The following is an 11,325-nucleotide window of genomic DNA, read 5'->3' on the forward strand; positions in this document are numbered from 1 at the left end:
TGTTCGGTGTGTAGCAGGGAGTCCCTGAAGGTGTGGGGCATTTAGCATGGGACCTTGGGGCAGGCACCCATGTTAGAGGCAGCCTCCTGCTTCTCTCGAATTTGATGCGGACTCATCCTGCCGCAGGCGACGGCTGGGCCTTCGGCTCTCCGTCAGCCTGCAGCCTGGGCTAGCACAGGGCTGCAGAAATGCCAAGCCCCACACAGGATGTTTCGTTTCCCTGGGGACCCTGATGCCTGGGAACCTATGAAAGGAATGCCAAGCCCCAGCTCAGGGCTGGCAATCTAGAACTCATGTTCTAAGGAGTAAAAGACATGTAGGTCAATGCGGAACCTCTGTGTTTTCTGCGGAGATCCGGAGGGGTGCCTCGGGTTCCAGAAACAAGGCTGGAACGGCACCCTTATCATCAGGGTCAGCCTTGGCCCTGATAAGGGTCCCGGCCTTTAACATCCCACGTGGACTCTCGAGAAACTCACACGCAGACACAGACCAGGGAAGGGCTGGTCTACCCTGACTTGGTTTCTCACCATCTAGGGTGGAAGCCCTAAACTTGTTGGGTCAGTTCATAATGCCAAGCGAAGAATATCATAATAATGGGTTTATTCTCTTCCTCATTGTTTTAGAATCAAGGGTGTTCAGCTGCCACTGTTTGCTCAAGGAGAGTGTAAACAGAACTTGACTCCAAGACTAATGAGCACTGAGCCGCAAGCCACTTTCACTCTGGCCTGGGGTGTGGTAACGGCACTGAATGGGCAAGGGGGTTAGAGAACTCGAATTTGTGTTCTATTTGTACTTTCCTTTCAATCTAAAAAGCAGCCCTTTTTGAAGTGGGTGTTACTGAAATACCCATTTATCCTACAGACCCAAAAACTGAGGGGTAAGAGGCAGGCAGGGCCTGGAATGTTGATGTGTTGATTTCCACAGGTTTCTGCAGCCCTACGCTCACTCTCTGTGGCAAGGCCTTTCGCTTAACAACGGTCAGTCATTCAAAAAGGACTAAAGAGAAAATTTGTGACCAAATTCAAAGCTCTCAAGTATCAACACTCTCTCCCTCCAAACCAAGATGATACAGAGTGTTAAACTTCGTAAATGTCTCACATTCTGCACAGTCCACAGAGACCTTCCTTCCACTCAGGAGACTCCCAGGTTGGGTTCTTAGGCCAGTGGCCTTGTTGGAACTGCTTGTCTTAGTTGGTTAGAGACAATAAGCCGCCAAGGCCAGACAGCCACACTCACTGACAAAATCTCCCTGTTCCTGGCCATCTTTGAACAGATCAGAAAGTGGCCAGGTGGAGATGCTGGTGGCCCGGGGCAGGGAGTCATTGAGATCGACACAGGTTTTCAGAAGCCCCACTTCCTGGGGACTCACTAGTGTTGCATCCATGAACGGAGTCAGCCATCGGCACTCACGTAGAAATTCTCTCCCCCGCCCCACCTCTTCATGGTCTGTTACGTTGTACACAGTCTGTGGTTAGAACACCGTAATAATACATTGCCATATGGGGTGGGGTTGTGGCTGCCAACTACTTAGCACTGATAATTTAGAAAAAAAACATTTCGGCGTCTCAAAACCTTAGCCAAGTACGACATTTGGGATTACTTTTACAGGGCTAGACCCCTGGTGTATTATTATAAAGGCTTTCACATTTTCTCAGAACTAACAGAACAACTTTTGTTTTGCCTTCCCCAATGAAGTTCTTGTAAATATTTGTTGCTGTCTCTGCCATATGGTTTAAAAAAAAGTAAAGAAAGCTACTCAGGGCACAACACTATAGAAATGACTGAGTTTTATTAGTCCTTAATACCTTTAGGTGTCTCTCCAAACAGAATGTCCAAAAGGCCTTTTTGGCCAGAGGGTTCTGATGGTCTGAATCATGTTGGCAACAGCTTAGAAACACCTTGAAAAAGACTTGCGACCTACGTCAGCAGAGGTCGGAGGAGGAAAGCAGAGATCGGTGGAGAGAAACGTTTCAGAACTCACAGCCTGGTCAGAGGTGGGCCATGTGCTGTCGAGTGCACTGAGCAAAGTGCGGTGGGGAAGCAAAGCTGTGAAGGGACCTCCACTTAGCGGCCAGCAAGTGACTAGGGGTCTGACACCAGGGGAGAGAGGGGTGACGGGACCTCTCTGTGCCTCTTGCACGTCTCCTTTTGCACAGCTTTCACGCTCCTTTTGAAGCCACGGGGGAAAGCACAAGGATTTCTTGCCCCTCTTCTCCCCTTTCCCACTTTCTGATTGGCCCCTCTGCACGCACACAGCTTTTGTCATCAACGACTTTTAAGGTAATTTCATCCCAGCTGGCAACCAACCCACATCTTCTCCCCTTATTCCCCAGTCCAGGACACCGGGCCCCAGAAGGTGGGTCCTGGGACCCACCGAGCTCAGCAGCCCAAACTGGTGAGTCCTCCAGGGGGGCTGGCCTCTCTGGGACGCCCGTCCACTCCGCGCCCTCCCCGCCTACCCTCATCCTCAACGCATCCTAAACTCCGAGGCCTCTGAAGCTGTCTGTGTCTAGGTCCCCAACGTCCCCTCTGGGATCCAAGATTTTTCTTACTAAAGTGGGGTCGGGTCGGGAAGGACAGTACCTCTTCGCAGGCGTGAAGCTCTGTTCCCGCAGCCTGGGTCACCTGGGAGGCGGTCCCAAGCCAGAGCAGCAGCGGTAGAAGCCGGAGTGTGCGCCGCTCAGTTCTTCCCCTGCCTCGGGCAGAGGGATGGAGGCTGCGCCCGGGCTCGGCCATAGCGTCGTCCGGCGCGAACAGCAGCAGCGGCTCAGGTGCTTCGGCGGCTGCCACGGCCGGCCGGAGGCGGAAAAAAGGGGAGGGAGGTTCGCAGGGGGAGGATACAAGGGGCTGGGCTCGCTTCAGTCACCTCCGGGCGGCTACGCCGAAGCCGCCCATCCTTCCTCCTCCCTCCTTCCTCGTCTCCTCCTACCCACGTCGCCTTGGCAACCGCCTCCTCTCTCCCTCCGCGCGGGTGGGGTAGGGACCGCGCGATGCTCTGGCGCTCACCTGCGGGTCGCCACGGCAGCCGCCGTCGCTGGCGCGCGGCGCGCGGCGCGCGCAAACGCGCGCGCCAGAGGTCTGCAACCGGCCCAACAGGCGGGCACGGGGCTCGTGGAAAAAACGCAGAGGAAGCGTCCTCCAAGCCGTCGCCACCAAATTCGTGTTTCCCACTGCCCTTTCGGGTCGTGGACTATTTAGGAGCATTCCTAATCTTGCAGATGTGGCGTCCGACAAATACTAGCACGTCCCGTGTGCAAAGCGCTAGAAAGAAGATGAAACGTCGTTTCTCCTCTGGAAGTTACAGCCTAGCGGGTGGCCTGGAAGGTTTTACCTACTGCAAAGGCAGCCGCCTCCGGAGGTCTTCCTTCCTTCCATCCCTGCGCCTCCACCCGGGCCTTCACAACCGACCCGATGCAAAGCCTTGAGACTCGTACAGTTAAACCGGGTTAAAGCAAGAATTTGCCCGGTCGGCAGCTTTCCAAGCACAGCACCTGGGCTCCCTTCTCTGGACATCCCCATTCTGCCACTGCTTTGAAAAAATCCTTTTGTTGGGTGCGAGGGAGAAGAAAATATCTGGGTCATCTTTTAGGGCTCCTTTCGCCAACCGCAGGCATTGGCCCTGCCCGCCGAGAGGCCTCTGCGGTTTCACCTGGGGGTTACGAGCACAAATCCGGGGCTCCTGGGCGTGCTCAGCCGCCCTTTCCCTCCGGTTCCCGGTAGCTGCGCCCTGAGGGGGGCCTCCCTCGCTGGACCGCCAGGTGGCGCGCTTGTTGATGGGACCCCACCTCAGTCATAGATGGTGGGGCAGTTGCCTGGCAACCTGAAGTGGGCGTTCCAAACAATTGGGACCCCGGATCTCCCGCGCTCAAAAGTCGTTGTGTGCGGCTGGCTGTGAGGGCCTCCTAACCCTCTGAGGAGCTTCTCTCGCCGGGCATTTTACCATGCCTCCCACCCGAGACCCTTTCCAGCAGCCTATGTTGGATAACGATGGTTCCTACTTCGGGAAACTGGGGGCTTCCAAGGTACTGTGGTTTCTTGCGCAGACCCCTTCCTGGCAGGGCCGAGGGCACTCTTCCCCCTGTCTGCGCGAGGGGCAGAGACGGTAACTTAAAGACCGCTGGTGAGGACCCTGGGGCACTGGGGAAATCTGTTCCCTGCCTGCCTCCGCGTGCTCACGTTCGGGTGCGCTAAGGTTGCGCAGGGGCTTTGAGCAAAGGGAAGCAGAGCTCTAGACCAGAGGCACTAAGGGCTCAACATTGCTCTCGCCACCCGAAGCAGTGTTGGTATAACGGGGCTTACACGGGCCAGGGCTCCACCAGGCCGCACTTTGCCCTGTTTGGGAGACTGCCCTGTGTGAGAGATGGCATGGGAGAAAATCCTCCGGAAGCCAGCGGGTCATGCTCTGTCTTCGCACGCTCTGCGTCTTCGTTCATGCTGGAGTGCGTTTGAGTGTGTGAGTCAGCCATTGGGGAATTCAGACGACCCTGTTTTCTAGTCGAAGTGGTTGGGAGGTTTGAGGTGGTGCAAAATAAGGAGAATTGAACAGTCACTGTGGTTTAATACTCCAGTCAAAGAGCGTCTTTTTGTTTATTCGACACTTATTATTTACTGTATGGCACTCTCTAAGGCGCTACTAAACGCTGAGGATATACGGGTAAATTAGGTACATGCCTGCTCTTAAGAAAGAACAGCCAGGCTAACAACAGCAACAGCAGAAACGCTCGCACAACGGCACATGTGTTGTGACAGGGTTATAGGTGATGTGTCAGGAGACCTGGGGACTAAAAGGAAGCCTCCAGAGCAGGTGAGTTTTGACACTGAAATATGAGTGAGCCGGGCCAGGGGAGGGAGGGGGTGAAATGTGAGTTAGGAAGAAGAAACAGGAACCCCACACTGGTCACCAGGAGAACAAAGGAAGCAGCGGGTGCACATCCACTTGGAGAGGACAGAAAGGGTGACCTGTTTGGGGGCCACAGAGTCCAGAATGGCTGGAGTGTCGTTGTGAGGTAGAGGAGTGGGGGAGCGAGCTTACTGGGCTGGGTGTGCCGTGTACACCATGCTGGTGAACTAGAACTTCATCTTGGAGGTGCTGGGAATCACATCCAGGGCTTTTGAGCACTGGGGTGACACGGGAGATGGGTGTTTTAGAAGGCACAGCGGAGGTGGGGATAGTCGGGGCCGGGGGTAAGGCAAGAGGGCGCAGTGAGGAGGCAGGAGCCACAGGCGGCAGCCATCTCCAGCAGGAAGAATAATGGGCCTGAAGCCGTGATGCAGGGGATGGCAGCGAGGTGCCGACTGAGAGAGGGGTGAAGGGCCGGACCGATGGGACATCGTGGCTGACTGGATATGAGTGAGAGGGAGCGGATGAGTCTAGGGCACTTAACTCCCAGGCTTCTGAGGGCGTAGCTGGTACTGAATTAGGCATCCAGGGGAAGCAGGTTTGGGGAGAAAGATGTTCGGATCAATGCCACTGGTGTTGCTTTTGTGGTGCCTGTGGGACATTTGGGTGGGGTGAATAGCAAGCAGTGTGGTGGAGCGTTCTGCGGTGAAGACATCTATCTGGAAGCCGCAGTGTCCATGTGGTGGTTGGAGCCTCGGGAGAAAATGAGCTCATCCGGCGAATGTGAGAGTAAGGGGAGCAGGGACTAAACCCCTGGGGAATGCCACTGTCTGGGGGGCAGAGAGGGGAAGCAGAGCCCAGAGTAACAGTTAAAGGGAGAAGGAGGACCGGAGGAGCAGGATCCACTAGGGCAGGGGTGGGGGGAACATTTGAACGAATCAGAAAGTCATGGTGAAATCACAGACTGCAGAGGTCAGACCAGACCAGGTCTGGAAAGGACCCACCTGACCTAGCAACAAGGATCATTGGTCCCCAGCAAGAGCAGTTTCGGTGGGTGCGTGGGGCAGAGGCCAGGCTGAAGAGTGGACTGGAAGCAGGGAGGGAGTGAAGACAGTAAAGGGTGACTTGAGGAAGAGCCTGGCTCTGCAGGGAAGGTGATGCGGCTGGAGTTAGATGGTTACACGGAGGGACAGAGAGGCCGGGTGAGGGATGCCAGGATGGCGCGGGTCCCTGCAGCTCAGGGAAGGGCTGCGTTCAGGGGAGAAGGCTTATTCTCCAGTAAAAGGGGTTTCCCTTTCTCTGAGATGCAAGGGAAGTGGATGTGAAGATGGCGGTCAGGCTTGACTTCCTCCTTGAAGAACAGTCTCACCCTTCTTCCCATAAAGAGGATGAGGCTCAGGCAGCCTTCGAGGCATGAGAGGACAGCTGCCTATGCTTGCCTCATATATGTCCGCAGTTCTCCTGTTTCACCTTCCGCCTTTCTTGGGGATGCACAGCGCCTGACCTGAAACATACTGTTCTGTTAGTGTCCGCCTGAGCTGAGACACTCAACTCTGTCACGTTTGGGGGTGGGGGTGGGAAGAGGGTTCCAACATCACATAGGTTGCACGAGATTTCTACCAGGTTGTAGTTGTGCTCGCTGGAGCTCATTGATCCGACCGGTATTTCGTTTTTGACCACCCTGCGTTAGGTGGCTGTGCTAGGTCCTGACGACACAGGGATGAGCAGTACGGCATTTTATATATCACGAAGAAGCCAGTTATGTGCATTTCACATTCACGCTTGCAAGGTTTTATTTAGAGGGTTGAGGTTCCAACAGACTTTTTCTTCGACGTTCCTGAATCACAATGATCGTTCCCCACGTACTGAAATCTTTTCCTCACCTGCTTAGACACTCCCGGTTCTCCCGTAGCTGCCTGCCTCTGCCTTCCCCCAGTTACGACACTGTCCACTCATGGACCACTCCTTTGCTTCAGCCACACTCAGTTTTGCAGGCGTCAACCACGACTTCATGTGGACAAACCCCAGATCTCGGTGACTTGTCCTGTGCTCGCCAACGCGTTGCACACTTCCTGTTTCCTGCCTGGTGACTGCATTAGGATGCAGTCTAACCTTTTCCTCACACTCAGGACCTCTAGGCCTGAGCTCACCGTCTTTCCTGTCTGCTCCCCACCCCTTCCCCTATATTCCTGGCCTGTTTCTGCCAGTTCTAAGATTGGAGATTTAGGGGAATCAAAAGCCTGGGGAGTCATGTCCCATACTGTCCTTCTCTTTGCAGATTTAATCGTCCTTCAATTAAAATAGGATGGATTAAGGGGTGGATGCCCCTGAAGCCGCCACATCTGCGAGGACCTGTCATCGGGTAGCCAGGTCCTCATGTGGTTTTTCTTTTGCAGCAACTGCCGTGTAAGAACCCGCCTCACCTTGCTCAGCAGCAGGAGCCCTGGAATCGGCTCAGTGCAACTCAAACGGTCACCTCCATGAGGCGGAGTGCGTATTTTTTTGACTCCGAGGTACCTCATACTGAAATGTCATTTCTCTTTGAAAGGTAGTCTGTCGCTAACTGCCTTAGTAGCTTTCCTGATTTTGTCCGATCCAAGGTCCCACCAAACCTAAATCCAAATGCCAGTTTACCTGGTCTGTGGGCAGTCAGGAGACTTGGGTTCTGCTCCAGTTTTCTGGAGCAGATCACTTTCTCACCAGACTTCTCACTCTTCTGACTAAGACAAAGGCTGAATATAACCGTGAATGGTAAGGCCCACTGAGCCCAAGTTGGGGACAGTATGGTGGTTCCCATATCTACAGGGAGAGCTCACTACTCCTTAGTCCTAACCATGAGAGGCTACTCTAGCCCTTGCCAGTATGGCTCGGGTGGTTAGAGCATTCTCCTCTACAACCAAGAGGTTGGGGCTTTGACTTCAGGTCAGGGCACATACTTAGGTTGGAAGTTAGCTCCCCAGTCAGGGCTTGTATGGGAGGTAACCAATGGATGTTTCTCTCCCTCTCTCTAAAATCAATAAACATTTAAAAAAACAGAACTCCATATTGACAACAATCACTGTGTACAATTTGATTTATAAGGAGTTAGTGGATCCAGGCCCAAAAGGGGTTCACTCCACTTTTGGGGAAGAGTAGAACCCAACAGAACTTGACTAGAGCAGGGGCAAAGGTGGTGCTTTAAGCCCGGAGGGCTTGACTTTCTCTAGATACCCAAGGACGACCTGGATTTCCGCCTAGCAGCCTTGTACAACCACCACACGGGGGCGTTCAAGGACAAAAGTGAGGTCCTGCTACACGAGGAGACCATTCAGGACACGCACGGGTAAGAGGTGGAGGCAGCGCCTCCGCACCCTAACTGTAGCGTCACCAGTTACACAGGGCGAAGCGCCACCTGGGAAATAACAACCCGCAGGTGCTCTTTGTGTACAGGTTTGTGGGAATCATTTACATCCGTGCCTGTAAATGATTTCCGCTTTTTTATTATCTACAATGAGCAGAGAATCTCCAAGATTGTGTTCATCTATATAAACACAATCTTTGGTCAGTGTCACAGAGGGTAAAAAGCGCCCTTTGCTACTGTATTTTTGAGGTTGCACACAGCTCTTCCTCTCCTTGCCTTTCTCCCGCTTGACTTCATTCTCCCCCATTCCTCCCCACACCACTGTCTAGAAGCAGCAAGCTCCAGTTCCCTGGAGAAGTTTTACCCCCTCCCTCACCACCCCCCATCACTTCCCGAGCTAACATCAGACACTGGATCAACCCTAAGAAGGACTCCATCCACAGCATCCAGGGGTCCATAGGTAAGTGTCAGAAGGGCGGATGGGTGGTGCCGGTTTCCCTAAGTGGACCCAGCAATCAGGGAAAGGGGATGATTGGCTAGGAGGGAACATGGCAGGGGGGCGGTAATGAGGGTCTCGAAACAGCAGTGATTAGGTTGGCACATATCAGACTCCTGCCAGGGGGCATGCTATGGAATGAATTCAATTTTTCAGAGCCTGTGGCTTGGCCTGTGGTCTCGGGGCCAAAAATTGCCATCAAAGGCAGACACCTGGGAGTGGAAGACCTATAGCTTCCTCCCGAACGTGCTCTGTGTGCCCCTCCCCAGGTGGTGCGGGAACCTTCTCTCTAGTATCTGTGAAGGTGTGGGCGGTTCCAGGTTCCCCGTGAAGGCACGGCATCTGAGTCACAGCCCACTCCTCCCTTTCCCCACAGTGTCTCCTCACACTGCAGCCACCAATGGCGGCTACTCCCGGAAGAAAGATGGTGGCTTCTTCTCCACCTAATGTTGACAGGCCCTGGACTGATTAATTAGAGTGGAACATCCTGCCGCCCACCCGCATTAAAAATTCTTGTGCAAGATGAAGCCTGAAGTGTCTGTTACCCATAGGCTACAAGTTACCATTAGACTCCTCTTTGAGGCTGGGAGGGGCCCTGGCCAGGCAGTTCAGTTGGTTAGAGCATCACCCCTATACTCCAAGGTTGTGGGTTGGATCCCCCGTCAGGGCACATACAAGAATCAACCAGTGAACCCATAAATAAGTGGGACAACAAATTGATGTTGCTTTCTCTAAAAAATAAATTTAAAAAAAGATGGGAGGGAAGTTTCACGACTTCTAGAAACTAGTTGAGCATATTCATAAGGATTTAGGGCAGAAGAGCAGTTTGGGGCAGGTGGCAGGCATTCGCATTCTGTGAACTGGTCATTCCAGCTGTCTAGATACGCCCATTCGATATTTACTGGAAACCTTGGTGTTGGAACTAAGTGTTGGAGAAACAATGGACATAGTCCATCCTCTTAGTGAGCTTACAATCACTGTGATTTTAGTAGCTCTAGGTAGCATTAATATTTATGCTGATGTCAAACTTAACAGATTTCCCACCTCCTGGATTTAGCCGTCTGCTGGGCTCTGCTTTCCCACTGGGGGCTCCATCTCTGGGGTCCCGGCTCCTTGCTATTGTCCTAACTGCTACTGTCTTCTTGCTGGAGTTAATTCCCTTTTCTTTGGGTCAATTTGTACTGGTATCTGCCCCTGATTCTTAGTCACTGCCAACTGCTGTTAGATTGGGCATAATGTAGGAAAAGGCTTCTTCCTGGTACCCAGGTACAGGGTCCTTAAATACCACCAACCCCAGCTTCTCTTCCACCATTCAGGTAGTGTCATCTGCTGCCAACTGACAACAGGGCATTTCAGTTTTTATTACTCAGAATGGGTGGAAGTGGCAGAGAGAGAGGTCTCTCTGGCTGCTCACCTCATGCAGGGTGATAACTGAACAACGAAAGTCATGGCTGTGATCCAGGCATAGAGGCTGTTAAAGATCCAGGTTCCTAGACTTCCCTGATAATTCTAATTCAGGAAATCAGGGCTGGGTCCCTGGAATCTGAACTTTTATAAGCTCTCCAAGTGTGTGTGTGTATACATATACCCAACCACATATGCATAGGCATGCGTATATACTCCGATACCCCTTCGCAGCGGACGCTGTCTAGTGCCGGAAGGCTGGGTGCACCGGTATTGGTGGCACGCTCATCATGACAAGGCAGGCCTAATGAAAAAGAGGGAGGAGGGGAGCTGGAGAGGAACAAAGCCTCGGTCCCTTCCCAGCTTCGCTCCCGCGGTCCTCGCCCGTCCTCCCCCCAACCCGCCGCCGACCTCTAACGCTTTAGCCGCGCACCACTGGCGGCCGCATCTTAGGGCCGGGCTCAGATCAGAATCGCCTCGATAATCAGCGGCCCAGGACAAGCCCGGCCTCGTCTATCTGATCAATTCATCACTTCTGAGCGCCGGGCCCCGTAGGACCGACTCCGGGGCCGCGGCGGTGCCGCCACCCGAGGGGCCTCGCTGCACAGCGCCCCGAGGAGGGGCTTCGCAGGAGGGAAGCTTTTCATCTCGGGTCCGCCCGGAGCGGCTGGGGTCACAACCCGATCAAATAAGATCAATGTGTAGGCGGGGGGAGGAGCGCAGGGGCCACGCACTCGCCTCGCACACCCCAGGCACGATCACATTCACGCGTCCACTCACACACGGCTCGCACATACCACCCACGCGCAACCTTACCACAGAAAACCACCACTCAGCCCCAGGCCGCCCTCCCTCCAGGGAGGAGCGGAAGTCCGCACGCACTTTTAAGCTCCTCCGCCCTTCCCCCTGCCTCGGAGGATTCTGGGAGGGAACGGTGAGCACCCGCCCTTCCCGAGCGCGCGCTTTGCTGCCCTCGCGTGGCTCGGAGGGGAAGCCGTGTCGTAAGCGGGACAAATTCCCACTGTACGGAATCGTGGTGGTCTTTTGATCTTTGTGCAGCTACGTGTTTATACCCCTATCTATAGTTTTTCTTTGACCTTTGATCCAAATTCTGGATATAAGTGGATTCAATTTCAATAATAGGTGAATGACTCCTTTCCCAAGGGCAACGCAAATAAATCCTGGTGTTTACCAACAGTAGCTTCCCCAGGAGTTCCTTCTCCCAAGGCAGGAGGCAAGTACGAT

General features: G+C 53.8%; 2 protein-coding genes and 1 non-coding gene across 5 annotated transcripts in view; 1 reads left to right on the top strand and 2 right to left on the bottom strand.

Moving 5' to 3' along the window:
• ELAPOR1 (endosome-lysosome associated apoptosis and autophagy regulator 1) overlaps positions 1 to 2,820 on the bottom strand; it is a 50,514-nt gene extending 47,694 nt beyond the window's left edge. The window contains exon 1 of one of the 3 annotated variants that reach the window (XM_037050416.1): positions 2,584 to 2,820. In XM_037050416.1, coding sequence (XP_036906311.1) covers positions 2,584 to 2,736 — 153 coding nt within the window. In that variant the 5' untranslated portion in view covers positions 2,737 to 2,820. The remainder of the gene's footprint in view (positions 1 to 2,583) is intronic. The other 2 variants (XM_037050418.1, XM_037050417.1) reach the window with 2 other exon arrangements.
• A 380-nt stretch (positions 2,821 to 3,200) lies between these two features.
• Positions 3,201 to 9,199, top strand: CFAP276 (cilia and flagella associated protein 276). The gene is made up of 5 exons (XM_037050420.1): positions 3,201 to 4,022; positions 7,237 to 7,353; positions 8,047 to 8,162; positions 8,510 to 8,640; positions 9,053 to 9,199. Exons 1-5 carry the CDS (start codon positions 3,942 to 3,944, stop codon positions 9,121 to 9,123), a joined length of 516 nt encoding a protein of 171 aa, XP_036906315.1. The 5' UTR covers positions 3,201 to 3,941; the 3' UTR covers positions 9,124 to 9,199.
• A 1,342-nt stretch (positions 9,200 to 10,541) lies between these two features.
• Positions 10,542 to 10,943, bottom strand: LOC118990076 (small Cajal body-specific RNA 2). Its single transcript, XR_005067166.1, has one exon.
• Positions 10,944 to 11,325: the final 382 nt, after the last annotated feature.

The sequence above is a fragment of the Sturnira hondurensis genome, unplaced genomic scaffold (assembly GCF_014824575.4).
Source record: "Sturnira hondurensis isolate 20B ecotype Veracruz unplaced genomic scaffold, ASM1482457v3 Scaffold0006799, whole genome shotgun sequence".
NCBI classification, from domain to species: Eukaryota; Metazoa; Chordata; class Mammalia; order Chiroptera; family Phyllostomidae; genus Sturnira; species Sturnira hondurensis.